Genomic DNA, 21304 nt, shown 5'->3' with positions numbered 1-21304 from the left:
ATACTATAATTTTTCTCCAGATTCATTTTATCATTAACTGGGTTTAAATGCTACTTATCCCAGATCTGCTAATTGGCTACACAAATCTTTTAATTCCTTAATACTTGACAGCATAACCCTTTTTTTCTTTTAGCAGAGATTCCCCTTCTTACCATTCATTTGATTTTCCTCCTCTTTGTGTACTGAGTCATGGAACAGAGCTTCCTCTCTGTATCTGCTCAGGAGAAGCTGGAAGGTTGTCTCTGGTTATCTTTTGGCTCCTTGTCTAGCATCAGTATTGAAATATGAAATATTAAGGGAAGGAGGAATGTTAGTGTTGTGAACAGAGCATGCGTCTGGAAAAGGGAGATAGGAAAAAGATTGATGTCAGTGTCAGTAAGGCATCTGCTCAAAGAGTTTTTCTAGTCTTCATTTAGTCTGGAAAACTTCAGTTTAATTGGGAACAAATTTCCTATATAAAGCAGGATAGGGTATGAAACTAAAGGAAAGTACCAGAATATTAATGTGTACAGGTGCCAGCCCAACGTCTTTCTTTTACACTTTGATTTCTAAAGTTTTAGAGAAACTGTGGGAATAGCTTTCTCTTTCCATTTGAGTTTAGAAAAAACATTGAGCTTACGAAGCTTCTTTTCTATCTTCTGTCTTTTCAGCTATTCTGGAGCTAGTACACTGCTTCTGAAAATGTAGGCACAAGGCTCTCAGTGGTTGAAAGAGCTTAATTAAACAATAAGTGACAGTGCATAACTGTGCAGAAGAGAAAGGGAAGTGTAAATTCTTGTTCTCTGCAAAGGGAAGTAAAAATATGATCTATAAATTGAAGTCTGCTGGAAACAAGGAGCTGAGTGATTAAAGAAACCTAGCTTGGAAGAAGTGCAGGAGTTGTCCAGTGTTATTTAAGATGCCAGTTGTGTAGGGCAAGTTAGCTTATAAAAGTATAAAAGCTGTATTTAATCATAAAAAAGAGTGTGCTTTCACATTGCACCAGCATGATTCTCTTGTGGAGATAATTCTTATTAAGATGAAATGCAATAAAATGGGACAAGGGATTGATGTAGGGTCAGCAAAAAACAGGTCCCCGATTCAAATACACTGCGGAGAAGCTTTAGGACCGTGAATCATTTTGTCTCCTCACCCTTATCCTCATCTTGTGCAATCCTGTGTTGGCAGAAGATGGTGAGTTCAAAACAAATGAATCCTCCTATGCAAGAGTCCTGTAGCATCTTGTTTGTGTAATGTATGCCAAGAGAATTTCAGCTTGGTCTATTTTGGAGCGAAACTGCGCTCTAAAAGAACAATGGTGCCTTAGTGCTTGAGAGCTTTGTCCTCAAAGTGGTGGCACAGGGAATCGCAGTGCTGCCCATTAACACCAAAGCATTGATATTCAGCTTTTACTGCAAGCAAAAGCAAGATAATGCTCTTGACCCTGCAGGTTTTGTGCCACTTGTGCAAAGACAACTTTGTTGTGGTTCCTTATTTGGTATTGCAGTGAGCTGTTTGGTTCACTGTGGGGATAGAGCTTTTTGATTCACATTAGTTGCTTAATTGAATTTGAATATGTCTTTGCAAGGAGTTTAGTTTATTATTTTTGCGGTTGGCATATTCTCTTTTTTCATGTTGTTGTCTTTGACTTACACCATAATGCTCATGTTCAGTGGAAGAACCTTGGCATATAACTGGGGCCTGTGTATGTGTGCAAGCAATGATCTCATTGCAGCAATCTGAAGTTCCCCTAATCCAGAAAGTGTTGGGAAGACTGTTTTTTGTTTTTAACTTTTTTCTTCCCCATGTCTTTATTACTTTTTTTTTTCTCTCTTTTTTTTTTTTTTTTTTTTGCTTGGCAATCTGCATTTCTGTGACTAGTCTGAAAATATTACTTTTTTTGCCCAACGGTAATGGGAAAGAAGAAGGGCATTACCAGGAAACATTAGTAATATAAACAAGAGCATAGGTCCTGAGCCTCTGAGGTAAGAAGTGTCCTAAGCCACTGTTGACTTAGCATTTTGAGGGGTTGGGACTGCAAAACTCCTATGCAATAGTATCCGAGAAGGCAATGAGAGTTTGAGAAGTGTTACCTCATCAGTGGCAGCATGCTCTGGGACAGGATGCTGTGCAAAAGCAAGTGTGGTCTATTGCATAAACCATTGGGCTATTCAGAGTCAATTTGGTACTGCTGCATGGCTTAGAGAAATTACTTCATCTTTCCCTTAGATCCCATGTGAAACAGAGCTGTCAGGCTGCTGTGAATCTGAGTTCATTAAGGGAAGTGAAAGCACTTTGGGGTCATAGGGTAAAAGGTGCCTTTAAAACACTGTTGTTAGTACGTCATCACTGGTGAACCCAGAGACAAAGCAAGCAGGAGAACTTTTCTGCTTTGCTTCTGATGGGGGAAAAAAAGATCTGATAAAAACATATTCCCTCACCCCCATAGGTATGGAAATCCACGTATTTGTAGTGACCCTAGTCAGAACAAAAGGAGTGTTAAAAGCAACACTTGAGAGTGTTGCTTTTAAGCAAGACTTTTTGCTGTTACTGAGCTCTGTTTGTGAAGTGAGAGGTTATGTTTTAGTCCCCAGTACTGGCTCACATGGGAGTAGGTGTGGATGCTTTGCTCAGCTTTAGTACTGACTCGGGGAGGGTTGTGGTTATGCTTGGTGATATTCCCCATGCTCCCTTCCCTGTTTAGCTTTTATAAAAAGGGCATTAGAAAACCTGATTCAGACAAAAAGAGGTGAAATATCAATGCTAGGTTATATCTGTACATACAAGGATCCATCTCTAACAAGTGTTCAGAAAGCAGTAATACACTGAAGGATATAAGTATTTTCATCTCTCTTGGGTTACCTGCACTGATTCTGCTTTACAGCTAGTTACGTTTTTCATGTTGTTGGTGTACTTCCTTAACAAAAACGAAACAAAACTTTTCTATCACAGAAAGCTTGGAAAAATGTGCTGGAATCAGCATTTACAATGTTGTCTTCCCTGCTGCAGGCTGGGTGTACCAAAAATTAAATAGTTTGGATGAATAAATGGATTGTGCACAGCAGGACAGATTTCTTCCTCTCTACAGCTCTTTGTATGTAGTCCACCATCTTCTCCTCACTTCTACTACCTTTTAGATAGGGACAGAAGTACCCTTTCAGTCTTGTTTAAGTCCACTATAAAATATTACATCAGTTTGAAGAAGTCAGCTGGCAGGGTTAGTAATCATTAAGGGTGAGCTTTCAGATAGTCATACCTTGAGTCTCTGTTCAACCTGTCTTCACTAAAAGTCGGGGAACCTAGTTACCACTGAGCAATCATTTCTTCTTTCAAATATGATTTTGGTTAGATTTGAGTGATAGGATCAAACGTTCATAGTGGGCACCAGTAGACCAAGTGGGGACATAGGAGTCAACTTGATCAGCTGTACCTACTGAAGGGTTTAGAGTCTTGTCTCTCACCTCTGAGTAGAGCCAATAAGGGCCCAAGTGATTAGCTTAGACAGCTGCATTTGAAAAGCCTTCTAAAATACATCTCTCTTCCTTGGATGCAGAGGGAGTGTAGGCATCTCATCTCCGATTGCTTGGCCTCTGAACAATCATCAGCAGAATCCTGCAATGAGCGATTGTACAGATCTTAAATCCAAAGTGAATTAGGATGAAAAGTAGCAGCTGTAATCTTGCAGAACTGAAACTGAAGAGTAACTTCACCATTTGATGGTGAAGGTGGGAAGGGTGTAAACAGGTAAGAGCACACTTACCTTGCTGGAAGGCTTCCTCAGCTGATGGTGCTGATACTGTTCTATGCAGAAGATTGCAGTGCCTATAAATGAACACATCTTTCCAAAGTGACAACCAATCTTGGTTTCTAGGTGTTCAGCTGGAGATGTCTGAAAGCAGTATGGTTCTACAGATGGTAACTCGCTTATTTCTGCAGATGAAGGCTTTTTATGTAGACATAACTTGGAGGTTCAAAACTGCCAATCACACCCTTAAAATTAATTAGAAATTGGAAAGTGTTGACTTTCTAGTGTTTCTTGCAGCATTCAAGTTTCCCATCCAAATCTGCTCAATGGAGGAGAGCTAATTGGTTCACAGTACCAGCTTGCTTGGCTGTGAACAAGGGGGCAGCTCTGGGTGTGAGTGACAGCTCCCAGTTCCAAATCCCTCAGCAGTGCTGGTCATCCCCTCTGATTCCTACTGGTATATTGGAGGTGGTGTTGAGAAGAAATTCCTTATGGCTACTTTTTGGGTTAAAGACCTGTTGTTTGTATTTAAGACAAGAAGGAGTTAAGATTGGTTTGTGTTATCTAGTAAGCTTATCTTGGCAAAAAAAAAAAAAAAAAAAAAAAATTGGAGAGAAGGGGAATTTGAGAAGCAAAAATTAAAATGTCAGCAGAACTGTGACAAACTTGAATTTCTGCATGGCAGCTTGCCATGGAGTAGTTGTAAAAAGCAAAATTATTGGCAAGGTTACAGTGAGACAAGCAACTGATCCTTCCTGGCTGAAGGAGTATTTCTGGTTAACTGTTTAGAAACCAAAAATGAAATTTTCAAAGCAAGGATACAGAGACTTGAAAAGTGACTGTGACAAACCTTCTACAAATCCTTTCAAGTGTTTGAGGAGAAAAAAAGAACATTCAAAGCACATGGCTGCTTTTTATGACTGTAGCACTGCATTATTGCTGCTCTGTGCAGCACTGCTGCTAATGGAACTCCAGCTCTGGTCTCTCCCTGTTTGAGATGAATAAACAATAAGAGAAAGTGGTGTGTGAGCGGAAGTGCCTTTTTCATCAAAGAGAATGTCACTATGGACATAGCTAATATGAGAAAAAATCTTATGTAAGAAGCAAGATCTTGAGTGATGAAGCGTGAAGGCTGAGTTGTACTTACTGGTCCAAGAAGCTTTTATGTATCCTTTTTCCTTTTCTGTTTCCCATGGACCTGCTCTAGACCTCAAATCCCTTTATCCCACATATGCTTCCACATACGCTTTTTTTTTTTTTTTTAATGAAACATGTCATGAAATTAGTCCTTCTATGAAACGTGTAGTTCCCACTGCTTTGATCCCTAGGGCACTCTCACAGTATATTCATCTTCTCACGGGCATGTGGCTGGCTGTGGGACTAGGTGCCCATCTGAAGAGGAACTAAACCAAGCAAGGGGATCAGATATCAGTCATTTTATTACTGTTGTTATTGTTGGGGGAGAGAAGTCATTTCCTGGACTTGAACCATAGAACCCACTGAATTTCGTAAACTGTATTAGTAAAGCTGTATGTACTTTGTGTTAAACAAAGAGAATGTTGTGCCACACTCCAGATTTGTGGGAGCGCTTTGTGCACTCATGCTGTGTTTGCACAGTTGTGATTGAAGCCCTGCGAGTAGCTGCCCTGTGTTTGGGTATGTATGGATCAGTGTTTCACTGCTGCTGGATGGCATTGTGCTTGATGGTGTCCACCTGAAAGCTAAAAACCTGCAAACTGCATTTATAGCTCTGTTGTATTTTCCTTCAAGCCAAAATTGTGAATATGCTTAGGAAGCAGGGAAATGAGATCAGAGACATTGAACCTGGGTCATCCAGTTGGAGTTTGCCCAGCTGATGTATCAGTGCTGTTATTTGTTTACTTAAGTCCTCAGTCTTAGGGTTGTGTTCTGGTTGAGCAGTGTGGCATTCAAGAGTCTCAAACAGTGCCTTCAAACTGCTAAGGTGGTAATAGATGCTGCCTGGGGTGTTTTGGAAGGTTGTTCTAAAGATGAGGTCTGTGAAGGAAAGTTCCCAAAAGCATTTGCCTTCCCATCAGCCTTTCTAATGCAGGACAGTAGGTCAGAGTGACAGGCAGGTTCCTGCCATTTCAATCCCAGGCAGCTGCAAATCTACCTCGTGTTTGGGAACATGAGCAGCTGCTACTTCACACTAACTAAAAAAAACTTCCATAAATCCTTACCTGATTCATATTTAGTGCTCTGTTACTTATGTTTCCTGCAGGCTAGATAGCATTTGCAGGTGGTTTTGCTGCTGGTGCCACATTCTTGTCACCTTTGGGATGTAGGGAGACTAATTTATAGCCACTCTATTGCTGAAATACCTGTACTGATAAATTCTGTGCACATGTTCTCTCTAGAAGTTAGACCCCCTGCATCTGTCTGTCATTCCTATGCTTCATTGAAGAGGTTGTTCTGGGTTGATATTATACATCCTGCATCTTTGTTTTATTTGAGCATTTTCTTCTGTTGATGGATAAATATTTGTATAAGCTGCTGATGGAAAAACCGTGGTTGGTTTTATTGCTATTGTTAGAAGATGTGCCTTGGAGGGCCGTAAATTAAAGATTTTCTCTTCTGTGCTTCCTTCCAGAAGCAGAAGAAAATGCTGCTCTTCCAGCAAAGTGTTTTGATGAGTTTCTCCATAGACAAAATGAAAAAAATTCCTTGTATGTGTGTCTTTTATTCCGTTTTCTCCAAAGCATCCAAGAGTCCTTAGCTGTTCTGGATGGCAGCAGTACGAAGCCAGCTGGCTGTTCAACCTCCTCTCCAGTAGTTGCCAACGATGCAGTGAGATAATTATCTTCCTACTCTTCAAGAATGGCTTTTCTTGTGCTTTTTCTGTTGTGAAATGTAAGCCTTGTGCAAGTAGGTCTGGAGTATTGAAATACTGGGGTGGGTAAGTTAGTGTAGAAGTGTCCTCTCTTTGAAGTAACAGGAAGAGGCCTAGGGCAAGAAAGTTTGGCTTCTGTGTCAGATCCTGATGATAATGTAAAGGAAAGATTCCCCTGCTTTGTTTTCTCTCCCCTTCTTCCCTGTCAGTCTTCTGTGGCCATTACTGATGGCTGTTTCAAGAGATTGCAAGCCACAGACGTACTCATCTGTTAAAAATAGTAGCCAGCATTTGAGATGGGTGATGTGAGGTCAGGTTTTATCCTTCATACCTGTTTTGCGTGTTAACTGCTCAGCAGTGGCTGCTGGAAGGCAGCAAAAGTGTCCCAGCTTTGAGACGTTGTTCTGTCCCAATCTATATTATATACAGTGGCTTAAATAGGTGGGAGTTTATTATGAAATCATAAATGCTTATGCTAGGAGTTGCTGCCAAAACAAATCTAATATGGTTATTGCCTTCTGGATGTGTTTCATTAGGACTGCTAGTAAACCAGTATGAGTTTGAGCTTGCTGAAAAATATTATCTATAGAGCTTAATGGCTGTGTTTTGTCCCAGTTTCTGTAAGAAACATCTCTTAATTGCAGCCAACTCACAGTCCTTATGTTAGAAGACAAATGTCACTGGAAGGTTTGGAAGCAGTATCTGTCTTGCTCAGCCGTGTCTGCTTCTCGTGCTTGTTTTTCAGTTAGAGAAAATGCTGAGGGTTTGTTCTTACAAGAGGGTTTTAAGGGGGAATTGTGAAGGGAGGAATTGAAATTCTGTCCCTGCTGCTACCTAGTTTTCTTCCTTTGGGGAATGGTCTTAGCCCTTCATGCGTCCGGGTCACCATCTACAACTTTTCCCCTAAAGCCAAGTAGGCCTGTTATTCATATGTGCTATAGTGATGTATCTAATTCCACTAGGAGAAATTTTGAAGGGTCAGTAGATGAATTGTCTTCAACAGGACCCTTAGGAATGTTCCATGGACCTCTCAGGAGTTCTCTAAGCACCTTGTACTCTGCTGAAGAGTACATGAAGCTATACATGGTCAGTCTGGGCCCCTCAGTAACATCCCTGTTACAGAGGCTGGTTGTGTAATGCTTTCTGAGGAGGGGGAGAACAAGTCCAGAGCAGCTCCTTGCCCCAGTGAAACTCCTGCCCTTGTGTCTTCTCCTTGCTTATACTGGGAGCTGTGCATGCATGAGGTGTGCTACTATAAGCAGGCTTTTGCCAACTCTGTGGAAACTTCTACAAACAAACATTTACTGCTTTGGTGGCAATTAAGTGGGATAACAATCCGGCGTTTCTCCTTTGTGTATCTGCTCTATCTGTTGAACATGGGTTATCTTGCATGATTGGCTAAATTCCATGAAGGCAGGCTGTGTAAATGTAGCAGCGTGTATCTGTGGGACTTTATCCCTTGTTTCTATATTTAATTTCAGCAAAGAAGGCTGCTGCCTGGTGCAGATGAGCATGCAGAGTGTCTGTTTCTAAACCTAGAAACCAGGTGTAAACCCTGGGTTCACTGAGTCATTAACTAAGCCCTCTGTGCAGGTGAATGTTGGGAGGAGGGCTGCCGTGTTTGTTTTTTTTCCTCTTAATAAAATGATTTACGTTGGAGATAAAAACTTGGATGTGTTCTGTGATCCCATCTTCCAGAAGGCAGCTTTAAATTTTGAGCAGCTAACAAGCAGATGGCGATGAGTGCCCAAGAAAGCTGTTTCTGGATGGTATTGGCATGAACAGTTTGGCTTATTCTGGTGCCGTAGACTCATTAAGTAGGGTAAGTAACTCCAGGCAGGCCAAGTTCTTGAAACAAGCTCTTGAAAAAGGCTTGATACTGTGTGCTTAGATATTTTCTTTTTTCTTTCCCTCCGTAGTTCCAAAGGGAGTAGGATTCTGTCTTTGAGACCAACTGTGTATGCTGCTAGCAGAACTGCTAATGAAGTGAGTGGCTGGTTGTGCCCCGAACCTCTTATTTCATGGAATATGGCTTGTGATCCTGTCTTAGAGATGCCAAATATATCACTTAACTAAGTACGGAGTTAGATATCTCAGAACATGCTTTATAGGTCTACTCTGATTTCCTGGGCCTTTTTATAGTCTACAGGTTTACCAGGAAAACAACCAGAGCCAGAAGTCAGGTCAGTTCTGTAACTGAGCTGTTATTAGTCTGTTAGAAGAGGAGTGGATGCGTAAGTGGGACCAGAAAGCCCAACACAAGAACAAGATACCTGATTGACAGCAGAGACTAAGTGACATCTGGTCATCATATTCCACAGCCATTTCATTGGTTATGCAGCAGGGAGGAAATGAGTTTTGCTTACCACTTGCCTTCCTCCACCCAAATAAAATTCTTCAAATCTACTCTTGAAAAAGCAGTTTCTAACCCGTGTAGTTTTATAGCTTTTTCAGTAAACAGCTTAGAGAATACAAGGGAGTTTCAGACTCTTGAGAGACTGCATTTTCTGTCAGTAATGCAGGCAGTCACCATGGATTAATACATAGTTCACAAAATGCCTCAGATCTGCCAAAATGAGGTCACTCCAGAGGCTTTGGATTTTGTAAGTTGTTTATGAGCATCTGTATGTAGCTTAGAACAAGAAGGGATTTCTGTCTTTACTAACTCTCAGTTCTGGTTTGGCTCTGAGTTTTTTGTGGAGAGAGGGGAATGGAAGTCATGGTCTTAAGAGAGCCTCCCAGCTCCATTGCTATTCCAGTTATTTAAAAAAAAAAGTATTTGTGGGCTTGAGAATTTAGGAGAACATTCCACATTGGTGTAAACTTTTATAAATGTATTCTTTGTGGTGTTGTTGGCTTTCTTTTCTGTGTGTGTGACAAACTGTAGGAAAAATTCTAGTAGTTGCTAGAAGTGCTGTTGTACAAAACCTGTGGAGGTCATCTGATCCAACCTCCTCCTCAAAGCAGGACTGTCACCATCGCTGGATTACATCAGCCACAGCTGTGCCAAGTCTTAAAAGCCTCTAGAGATGGAGATTCATAGCCTCTCTGGATAACCTGAGTGTCATGGTGCCATTCTGGGAGAAAAAAATTCAATATGCGACCTGAATCTCCAAGCCACAGTTTGTTGCTCCATGTTATACTGCATGCTACCGTTGAGAAGTGTTTGCTCGGCTCTTTGCAACTCCCCTTCAAATTTTAGCTAGCAGCTGATTTGATTGCTTCTTAGTTTAGTCTAGCAGGGAAGAAGCCAGCCCCATCCCTCAGCATTCTTTGTAGGAGTACATTATAGACTGTTCTGATAGACCTTCGCTGGACTGAACGATGTCTTATTGCTTCTCTTGAACTGAAGGCCCCAAAGCTGGATGTGGTATTCAGTTTTCAACCACACCAAAGCTGAGTAGGGGGGAAATGATGACCTCCCAATAGTCTGGCAGCTCCATCAGCACTTGGTGGCACTTCCTGTACTTCAGTGAGCACACATGCTTTCATATTGTGGACTTCTGAGTTATTGAGCTCACTGTGGTTGTGGGCAAGGCTGGTATGCTGTGGTAGAGAAGTGATCCTGATGTCCTTGTGGGAGGTTTGTGCAGAGTATGGCAGTGCAGCCTGCAGGATGAGAATCATCACCAAGGATGTGCTGTGCTGCTGAAGCAGGGCTTAGCAGCTTTGGGAGGCGATCAGGGAGGGAGAGTTCCTACATGAAAGTATATTCACTGTTGTGCTTCACTCACCAGTTCACCGTGGGATATTGTTACAAGAATGAGAGTGAGTGGGAATGGGAATATCTGAAAGTTGCTTCTGAAAAACATTACTGGAAGCCAGTTAATCATCTGTTTTGCAGTAAGCAAGTTTTAATGGTGTCAATTAAACCATTGTTTTAAAGAAAGACGAATGAGAGGTGTTGATTTCACGTTAAGAGACAAGAGCCTCTAAGAGTAAAGGTCTAAGAGTAGAGTTATTAAGTAAATGGCCAGCATATGATTCGCTGGTGTCTTTTTCTGGGCAGCAAATAGAAGTTGGATTATAAAGGGAACATAATAATTGTACTTAAAAAAAATTGTGGTTTTTTTTGGCCATGCACAGAAATGCTGAAGTAAAGCAGCTGTCAAGGCAAGTAGTGAGATGGCTTCTCATTTTGAGCAAGGCTGGTGAACCTGTTTTATAGAGTTGTGAAAGAACTCACCTTCTTTTTGAGTACTCTTTCAAATGGGAAATTTGCCAGTCGTGTTGGTGGTGCTTTTCTCATGCGTTTATGTTTTACTTGTGATCTGGTCCTTTGGAGGCTGGCTGATAGCAGTCGCTACTGTGTAACCGTGTGGGCAGCAACAGAAACTGCAAAGTTAGGTGGGGTGATGAAGGTGTGTGTATGTGTGTGTGTGTGTGTGTATATATATATATATATATATATATATATATATATATATATATTTTTGCATTGAAACAGAAAACTCAAGCTATGTGCTGTAGGGTTGAGCAAGGGCTCTGACTATAAGTGGGGCTTGGGGCAATAAAGGCTATGTGGGCTGAACAGAAAGCTATATTTTGTAATTCAAGAGAAAAGTATAGGGTTTTCTGCTTTGAAAGTGGACAAGCTGATGTGCCTGTGCTAGCTCGAAATATGCCTGTGTGTTGCTGCCAATTCCAGAAGAATGACTGTATTTTAAAAGGTGGTGTTCTTCTTTGGCGTCCATGCCACAGCCTTGCTTTTTGTTTCCATCACTATAGCTAAATCAAGAACTACTGTTGAGCATGGCTCTCTGCTGAGTAGGGCCCTATGCAGAAGAGGTGGGGAATTTCCCATGAGGACACAGCTTCTGACTCCCCAGTGGGAGCTTATTACAGCAATACATTAATAGCTTGTAATTATGAACCCTTTTGGGGTTTTAGTCACAATGTTGGAAGGCTGGATGGAGGTGTGAGCTCCTTTTGTCTGTAGTTTTAAAAGCCAAGGATGATCATGGCTGTGACCTCTTCGATCAAACCAAATGACTTGTAGGCTTGAGGCTGAGAGCATGAGAAGAATCTGACAGTAATGTGGCAGAACATCTTGTACCTGCTGGAGGGAGTTCTGACTGAAGACTAATTATTGAGTAACCATGCTAACTTAAAAATACTTAGGTATCCTTTTTCACATTGGCAAAACCACAGAACTGTTGTCTCTAATGACTAATGGATCTTACTTTACCCTAGCATTTAGTTTTTTTTTCTTTACCAGGCTCTCAATAAGTTCTTTAAAAAAAGACTAGTAGATGGGTGGAGCTAAATTATTTGGACTAACTCTTTTGCTTAAGTCAAAAACCATTTTGCCTTCCAGAACAGTGTTTTTTCAAACTGCCCTTGCTGATTAGCATTCAACAAATACAGCTGAAAGTGTTGGTATCTATTTTTGTCTGAGCTTTCCATTTATCCATGCAGTTTTGGGATGTGCAAGAGTGGTGACTAGAATGGACCTGCCTGTTTCCATCATTGTCTCTTCAGTGCTCTACAAATCCAGGTTTTGGAGATTCCAAGCAACTGGAAGTCCAGCTGAACTGTGAACATAGTATCTGGTTTTCTTATCACAAAAAACATTTTCTTGCTCTGTAGCCAGTTGTGCTTCAGAGGCTTCATCAAGAAAACTACCGGTAGCACAAGTTTCCATTAAGTGTCATTTTTCCTTGGGGATTTAGAAACTCGGCTCCTAATGCTGAGCTCAGTCTTTGCTGGCTTAGATGTGCTGATCTCTGACCTGGCTATCTGTGCCAACAGAAACATGCAAGTGCTGATGTAGATACGGTGAGAAAACCGTACTTCCGAATGCCCCTGGGATCTGCTTTTACTGGAATTTCAAAAGCAGACTTGGTGTGGTTCTGCCTGGGCTGGGAATGGGTCACCCATCTGTTTTGTGTGTTTGCTGGGAATTCTTAGAGCAGGCAGGCCCTCTCCTGTAGTGGGAAAGCCACGGAGCTGAGGCCTGAGCTGGGTCTGGGCTTCAGTGGCTTCACTGCATAGGAGGCACTGGGTCCTCCTGGGTGATCTGCCATGAAAATCAGCCCTATGTTGGTACACTTCTTCCCTGTGTCCTCAGCACTGTTCTGTCACACTTGGGTCAGATTATTCTTGGAATCCTGTGTTTTATGTCACTTCTTAATGTCCTACCTCAAACTACTGTGCATTTTCGGAGTATTCAGTAGAGGATATTTTGGGGGCTTAGGTTTAGGCTTCTTCTGTGCCCTTTGTTGAAAGCTTTAGTTGAGTTTCATTTAATGATCCTCAGGAGGCTTTTCTGTGCTCAGTGGGTACCATGGTTCAGTTAATGGCTAAACAGTACATTCTTTAACCTGGTGTACTCAAATGCATCAGTACATTTGATACAAAACAGGTGACTGGTGAATGGAGCGTTGAGAAAATGTCGTGTATGGTTGGTTTAGCAAATCTGCACTGGGGTGACATTAATGGGTGCAAAGGGCCATTCCACATTCCACATAAGGAATTACTTGTCTGTGGAAAGCAGCAGCAGCCACTTTAGGAAGAAATGCAGCAAGGACCTTGGTCAGAAGGAAATCCCTCCTCCGACTGTAACAACTTGGATTTCCCTCTGCACCTGATAGCCAAAGGACCTCTTGACACAACTCATGTTTTTCTGTGGTGGCTGTGGGGCAAAATACCTCTCTGTGTGGTAAAGGGAAGGAAAGGATGTAGGAAGAGCTTGCTGCTATTTCAGGGCACTGTGAGGGAAATGGCGTGCTTTATTTCCTTTTGAGACTTGTGTTTAAATTTGGAGTCCGTCTCCACCCTACCATCAGATTCGGGGGGAGAAGGAAGGCTTTTTCAGTTACCTTTATGAGTAATTGCAGGGTGTCTCATGTGAAGGTGCTTGATGCAATTGGTGTTGAGGATGTGTAGCCTGCTGTTAGCTTGGAGAAGTGTGTTGTTCTACTCATTTCCCTTTTTGTCACAGGGAATTTGGCTATTTCCCAAGTGACTGCCATTTTTCTTCACAATGAAACCTCTTCCTTTGTTCATGAAAGACTTCATCTTCCTCAAGTTTATATTCTTCATGCAATAGTCCTTTCCTCTGTTTCAGCTCCAGCTTCCTTCCCTGTTTATCACGGCATAATAAGTTTGGTCATTTTGTTCTGTCAACTGATGTCTGGTCAGAGATGTTTCCCATAGGTATAAACTTGTAATTCCCACTTGGTTAAAAAAAAAATAAAAATCATTGAAGTGTAAATGATAACTGTCTTCACCAAGCTCAGTGTTCAACTAATTGAGTGTGAAGCTTACATTTGAAGGGCTTTATGTCGGTGCAAAACAGAACAAACCCACTACTTATAAATGTATGGAACAAAACCAAAAAAAAATGTTACACTGGTAACTTGTTTGCAGAGATTCTTTGTTTGCTCATTGTAGAGTCTCCCTTTTCAAACGTTTAGGGCATGATGCTGATGGTCTGTAAAGTCGTCTGCCACTGCTCTAGAGGGAGGTGTCCCTGCCTATAGCAAGGGGGTTGAAACTATTTGATCTTAAAGGTCCCTTCCAAACTATTCTATGATTCAATGATTTGATTTCCTTGGTCCAAAGTGAGAGAATCACAGCTTGTACATTGGACGGCTTCTAAGCTTGCTTCATTGATTATGTTGTGTTTTGTTTTGGAGGAGTCTTTGCTCTCACAGCAAGAGCACTTCTTCACCAGAAGGTGCTGTTCTCCCCTGCTTTGATGCAGCCACTTTAAAGCACTTCCTTCAAGCTCAAAGTTGGGGTTATTTTGCTGAAACAACACTTTCCAGAGGACACAACAAAGCCTGCATCAGTGTTTTATGTTTGTTACAAATTCCCTGGGTTGCCCTGGTCTCTGTGGTGGGGGCTTGCTGTACCAGCTGTGTCCTAGCAGCAGCAGAGGAGAAGAACATGCAGAGAACAAACTGCCACCTTCTTGGAAAAGTCGTGTATGCTTTACAGCATTGTAATAATACCAAAGCATTTCCTCGGTATGATTAATGGTGTACCAGATAAAAATCTACCCTGACTAAACTGAGGGAGTGCCATTCTCAATGCATTCGTGATGTGCTACAAGTTTGCTATTGCATTTTTTTTTCTTTTGTGAACATCATGAGACCGTTCCTTGCAAATTACCAGTTTGGGTGGAAACTGTTTCATCTTAGCAGTATTTACCACAGTGAGGAAATATGTGTCAGTTCTAAGCAAGCAGTTGGGAAACAGTAATGCTGGAGTAGGTGTTTTTAAAGTCCTGGGATTAGCGTGGTGGATCTCCTAAACATGACTGAGCATTCCTTTGTCTCTAATCTTGATTTCTCAATTTCTAGGCACAGCTGGAAGCCCAGAGAGCGACTCAAGATTTTCAGAGGGCAACTGAAGTGCTGCGTGCTGCAAAGGAGACTATTTCACTTGCTGAGCAGAGGCTGCTGGAGGATGACAAACGTCAGTTTGACTCTGCCTGGCAAGAGATGCTCAACCATGCTACACAGAGGGTAATAGAAACACAAATCAGTTTGTCCCATCACCTATCTTTTCCATGTTCAGTTTTCTTCTTTGAGATATGATCAAGTTTGTGAAATACCACATTTTTTGTATTGGTCCAGACATGACCTGTAGGAAACGAATCTGCAGAAAATTATGAAGCCTGAGGTTAGATGATTTGGGCCATGGGATGAACTGTAGCTCTCTAACTCTGCTCGTAGCTAGAGGAGTGTCTCTAGCTTAAAATAAAGAAATAAAATCACCATTTGTGTAATAGGGGTAAACAGCATCCTTGGGAATATCTGCATTTGAAGCTATACAAAAATAATTGCATTGGGAAAGCTTAATTGCATAGGGATGGCTTCCTGAGTGTGTGTGTTGTGGAAATTCTGACCGTGGAGTACCAGGGACATGTTCCAATTCAGTGTAACCTGTTTTCACCATAACAGTAGTTTCAGCAAGGCATTTTTGCCTGGAGTGTATCTGCATAGAGAACTACTAAATGTGTGTTGCATTTTAAGCTTGCACACTTCTATTGTAAATTTACTTTCAAATTTAGACAGGATCTTACCTTCTTGGTAAGGTCTTTTTAAATCTACAGAAAAGATGCACTAATAGTGAAAGGCAGTATTTGTTTTAGCAGCTGACAGAATTGTCCTGTCGTTTGCCTTGTCTCTCTTTTTCCTTATCTGTTAAAAATGCAGAAAGGTGGCTTTTTTTTTTTTTTTTAACATGAAAGAACCAAAAATCTAAGTTAAAAACCTTTGTTCTGTCAAAGTTCTCCTTGATATGTCAGAGAAGCTGAACTTGCTATTCCCAGTGTGAGGAGCGTGCCGTACAACGCTGGCATTGTCTTGCAGTCCTCAATGCAGTAGCTTTGTTCTGTTGCAGAAGCTTTTTGGTTATAAGAAAACCTCTATTTCAGACTGAATTCTGTAACCAGCTGCCAGACGATGAAACAGAGAACAAAAAGGACGTTGGCCATAGCAGGGAGAGATGGAGAAAAAACTCTATATGTACTAAAACATGAATAAAAAAACACACAGAAATCCTCTGGGGTATAGTTGCTCTTACTGTACCTGTCATTAAGTATTTGCTGATCTGGTAACCTCTGCTTTTCTGGAGTGAAACCTGACTTTGCAGTGCCAAGACACGATCAGCTGTCATTTTTTCCTTGGCTGTTATTCCTGTTTGATGTGAGCAAGGTCTGGAAATGCATACACTTCTTTTTTTTTTTTTTTTTTTTTTAATTCTTAGAGTAGATAGATGAGAAAGAAATAGAAGCTTCTAAGGACTTTCTTAGAGCTTCTCTAAGAAGTAGCTGAGATGTGATGGAGATTGAAAGCAACCGTGGGTCAGTTGCCTCCCTCTGGCAGGCGTGAGGGAAGAAATGCTAGGAATTTTCAGAGTTCAAATGGATTCCTCCTTTCCTTGGATATTCTTAAGGAATTCCTGTGTCCTTCTGCAGCCCCTAATTGTTCTCAGACTGCCTGCAGCCAAGAGGAGTGCATCTGAGATTTCCAGACGTGGTGACTTAGAGCAGAAGAGGACTTCTCACAGTGTTTGGAGCTGATGGTGTTTGCATGTATTGTCACTGAATGCACTGAATTCGGTCTGTATTGTCAGGAACAGACTGAAACTGTGACATCTCTGATGGTTGCAACTGAACAGTACATAGGAGCCTTGTGTTTATTTTGATGTAAAATCTCCTAGGCACAGATTGATTTGTATAGAGCAGCTGAGGACTTATGAGATGGAAAGTGTGTTACCCTACTCTTTCTGGTGCTGAAAATAGTCTGGGTAAACTCAGATCCCAGAAAGCATGTATCTTTGCCTTTCCAAGATGCATCACGTTTTGAAAGAAGTACATGGAAGTTTGCCTTCTGATTTTCATTAGCCCTTCTGGGGATCTTGAGGCTAGAGCCAGAGCCAACAAAGGTGAGGATAAAAAAAAAAAAAAAGAAGTCTTAACTGAAAAGACCTGGCATTAGTTTGTTTGGAATACTGACTGAGGTTGTCTTCTTTAAGAACAGAGTGAATATGTTCTTCATTTCAGTGCATGCAATTAGTGAGGTTCTTAAGGTGAGGTACACAAAATAACTGGGGGGAGCTTGAGGAACAGAAAATACCATCATTCCCTACCAAGCTATGAATGAAAAAGACGTTGGCAGATGAGATCTAACAGGACAAAGATTCTTCTTGGCTGTTGGTGTTCTTAACTCAGATCACTAACTGTTAATGACATTAGAAAATGCTAATGTCTACTAAGAGGTGAAGACTTAGGTTAAAAAAAGAATATATTCAGAATTCAGTGAATCATAGAATCATGGTTGGAAAAGGCCACTAAGATCACTTAGTCTATCCATCAACCCTTCACTATGTTTCCATGTAGAAAATTGCTCCTGGAGAAGCTTTTTGCAATCTGGTTGCACTGTTCCTTTTTAGGTTTGCTTTTTTTTTTTTGCCTATACCTGTAAATTACATCTATTGAACAGAGCATAATCTTGTTCTGTGCCTTGTACAGCACTTGAATCAAGTGCTGAAAAGCATCTCTGGGCCAAATGTCAGAAGTGAGTTACTAATTCATTTGTTTCTATATTGGTAGAAATGACAGGCAAGAGTAGTGTGCTTTTATTTGCTATTCTTAGGCAGCAGTAGCAGGCTGTATTGAATTAATCCAAAATTTGGAACAAATCCGAGCCCTAAAGCAACGTGGTAGCTGACAGACAGTGCAGAGAACATAAGGATGTGGGGTAGGCAAGAGAACAAATCAGATGCATCTCTGTTTGCATTGACTTGTGTAGAAATGCATCTTGGTTGCTTTTGCACTTAACCTAATGGGTGCAGACAAAGACTTGGACTGCAAAGTACCTACCAGAAAATGTTTGCAGATCCTGGTTGAGAGGAAATGGAGCTGCATGGTGTAACTGCCTTTTGATTTCTTCATGGTTTGAAAAGATACTGTCACATTAAAAATAAGCTGTACTGGTATAATGGGATAATGTAAACTAGCCTTTTGTAGCCACTGAAGTAGAAAAATCATCTGTGCAAACTGATTAGAAATGCAAGTGTTACTGAAGATCTTCCTCTCCTGGATGGGTCAGGAGCACAGCATGTGGAAGATGTGTCTATTTGTGGAGCAGACTACCAGCATGGGTATGTACAGGGAGTAAAGGGTGTCAGTCAGTATTTTTTTTGCACCTTGCATTTTGAGCTAGGTTTCCAAAAGAAGCAAAGGGTGCCTGCTGTTTAAATAGGAGCAAGATGCCAACTTGCCTGGGAAGACGCAGCTATAATCCCTTCAGTGTCTGTGCTTGAGATGTGTGCTGTGCATAGAGCAGCACAAGGCTGTGAAACGATCCTGCAAGTCAGACAGCTTCTTTACTCCCTTCAGTCCTTAACCTGGTGTATGTTTTTGGGTAAATTCCTGTGCTGTTGTTTTTTCTACAAGTCAATTTCTCAAAAGATCTGGGATGGATATAGACATGCTTAGGCTGGGATGTCAGTTTTGGCTGTTTAGAACCTTACTTTGTACTCTGAGTTAGTTGCCTAACCTTCCACTGAACTTCCACTTGTCTGATCAGTGTGTTGATGGTGTCTTGAGAACAATTCACATGACCAAATGAGGCTGTTTGCTGCAAAACGAATTCTCTGTTGGTTACACCTGCCTTGTGTGTAGGCAGGTTTGATCATAAAATCACAGAATGGTTGGGGTTGGAAGGGTCCTGCCATGGGCAGGGATTGTTAGACATCAACTTAACAGTTTTGTAGTCAATTTCAGTTTGTCTTTAAAATTTGGAGAAAATGTTTTGGATATGGAAGTCTTCCCTGTCTGTCGGTACCTGGAGTTATGATGCTGTATTGGTGGCGTGGGGCTACAGGAGGGCCAGTGAAAGGAGGATGAGGGGTAGAGGTCTTTGCACTTATAATTCTGTAGGAGATCACCCTTGTATATAAATATGTCCAAAAGAAAAGTGCTGAAAGAATGTTACCTGAAATTTGAGACAAATTGGAGCAAAAAGGAAGATCCTGTGTGAGAAATTGCTATTTTCTAGTTGCCAGTGCAATCTGCAGTCTTTAAAAGACTCTGCTTTTACAGTTTTTACTGAGATATGTTCAGTTCAAAAATTCTGGCAGGGAGAAGACATGTTTTGGCTCTTGATCATGAGACATCTTTTTAAAAAGGAAAGGGTGAGGGGGAAGCAAGGAGGGAGAAGGCATGCTCCCACTTGCTTTAATTTGGCTTGCAGAGCTCCCTTTGATATTACACCGTGAAGTACCATCTGTTGGTGTAAAATGCGTGGGTACTTTCATGATGTGGAGAGAAGAGAGGCTTCCTTGGAGAAAAAAGGGGGAAGAAAGCTATGAAATAAACAACAGGAACACTCACAACCATCTCTGTCCAATCTCTCAATCCTTTCACTGTGGAAGTTAAATTCAGTATTTATATTCTTCCCTCTACTATCTTTATCCCTTGTGTTGTTGATTCTGTCCTGGTTTGCTGGTGTTGCATTGTCTGTCTTATTTCTTTTATTTCTATTTCTTCTTCTAGAAGAGTCACCCATTTAATTTTAGAGAAAGAAACAGATGTCCAGAGTAATTCTCTGGCTCAGATGATCAGGTTTGCTAAATTTCACTGATTAATGTTTCTTTTGCTGTTGCTATTGCTGAAATTTTCCTGAAGTCCATCTTTGACTTCAGCTCATGAAGATTTCCTGGCTGAGAGGGACAAAGCCACTTGTGCAGACCTATTTGCTAAACATATATTTTGTACTGACCTTCCTTTCCCTGGCATCTGCATTGGAATCAGAGGGTAGATGAGGAAAGAGGACTTGACTGATACCTGTGTAGGTATTCTTTGGTTTTGTTTTAAGCAGTTGCATCTTGCTGTCTGGGCTACCTGGGAGGATGACTCCTGCCTGGGGTGGCCATCTAGTGATGAATCAGAATATTCCAAGTTGGAAGGGACACATAAGGATCGTGAGGTCCAACTCCTGGCTGCGCACACGGCCACTTAAAGCGTCTGGATCTGTGAGCGTGCTGGAAGTTCATTGGCTCTGTGTGTGTTTATGTAAGAGTGCTTCCCCTCTTCCAAGTATGAATGGCAGCTAGGATGCTGAGAGGAGAGAGGTGTCAAGAGAAGTCTCAGTTGTCATCCTCACTTTTGTCACTGGCTTTTTGTAAGTGATGCTCTTGCATCTGTGATGGCCTTGGCAAGGTTTGTTGGTAGAAGCACTGTGTCTTACATTAGAAAGAAGCTTATTCAGACAGTGTGACCAAAAGCTTGTTTGATTCAATGAAGAATACTTCTTTTTTCCCCCAAAGATATTACTGGGTGTAATAAAAGATGCTTTCCCCCCATGCAAACTTTATCTGTCCTCTACTAAGACCTTTTTAAAAGCTGAGGGTTTTCACTGGCTTGCCTTGCATAGAACCTCCACGATGTAAAGTGAACTGCGTGGTCTGCAGGTCTGTTTCTATCCACGTGTCCTGGCAGGCAGGCTGTATGTTTAGGGGCTGTTTGGCTTCTGTGAAGAAGCAGACGATCTTTTTGTTTCTTCTTGTCTGGGAGAGAGGTTTAGATACATCCTGACAGCAGGCAGCTCTGTGTGGTGATAGTGATGTGGAACAGCCTTCCAGGTACTGCAGAACCACGGCCATGTCCTCAGCCTGGCGAACTCATCTTGAGCTGTACTCCCTCAAGCAGAACACTTGGGTCATGTGAGCAGCATGGTTGTGTGCCCGTTGAAGAACCACACAACAGGGGGAGAAGCTTGCCTCCCATTGCTGATTTCCCAGGGGGATGAAGTATACAACTTTTTTCCTTTCCAAAAAGGGTAACAAAGGTGGGTGTAGATATCTGGCTTCACATTCTGTATTTTGTCACATAGCTTTTGAGGTGTTTGAGGTGTTTACAGTCTGTCATCCCCAAATCTGTCTTGCAGGATGAAGCATTTGTATGATGTTGGATATCGGATGTGCAAAGTCAACAAGAAAGAGAACACCTAACCTGTTAGAAGACTGTGGTACTGATAGTGCTGAAGTGGTTGATTCCATGTTAATTTCACCCCAAGAATAGATGGCAAGGATTGGCATTTAATTAAAAATCAGCAGATTTCAGCTGCTCTATTATTTTGTAGCTTCCAGCATTTTTAAATTGCAGTTGCCTTGCTGCACTACAAAGGAGCAAACCAGGTTCTATGCAGTCTTTGGAGGCTTCATTTTAATTCACAACAATTCCATGCTAAAACCAGCCTGGCTGACAT

The 21304-nt window shown here is 41.5% G+C and overlaps 1 protein-coding gene across 1 annotated transcript in view; it reads left to right on the top strand.

Annotated features, from left to right (window-relative positions):
- The window catches only part of SH3BP5 (SH3 domain binding protein 5), a 41638-nt gene that overhangs the window by 11231 nt on the left and 9103 nt on the right, over positions 1–21304 (top strand). The window contains exon 4 of the mRNA XM_042888840.1: positions 14885–15049. Within this exon, the coding sequence (XP_042744774.1) occupies positions 14885–15049 (165 nt within the window). The remainder of the gene's footprint in view (positions 1–14884; positions 15050–21304) is intronic.

This window comes from Lagopus leucura, unplaced genomic scaffold (assembly GCF_019238085.1).
Source record: "Lagopus leucura isolate 7727_CA_CO unplaced genomic scaffold, USGS_WTPT01 Super-Scaffold_100157, whole genome shotgun sequence".
In the NCBI taxonomy this organism is placed as follows: domain Eukaryota; kingdom Metazoa; phylum Chordata; class Aves; order Galliformes; family Phasianidae; genus Lagopus; species Lagopus leucura.
Note: the sequence above shows the minus strand (reverse complement) of the source record. Positions and strands in the feature narration are given on the sequence as shown.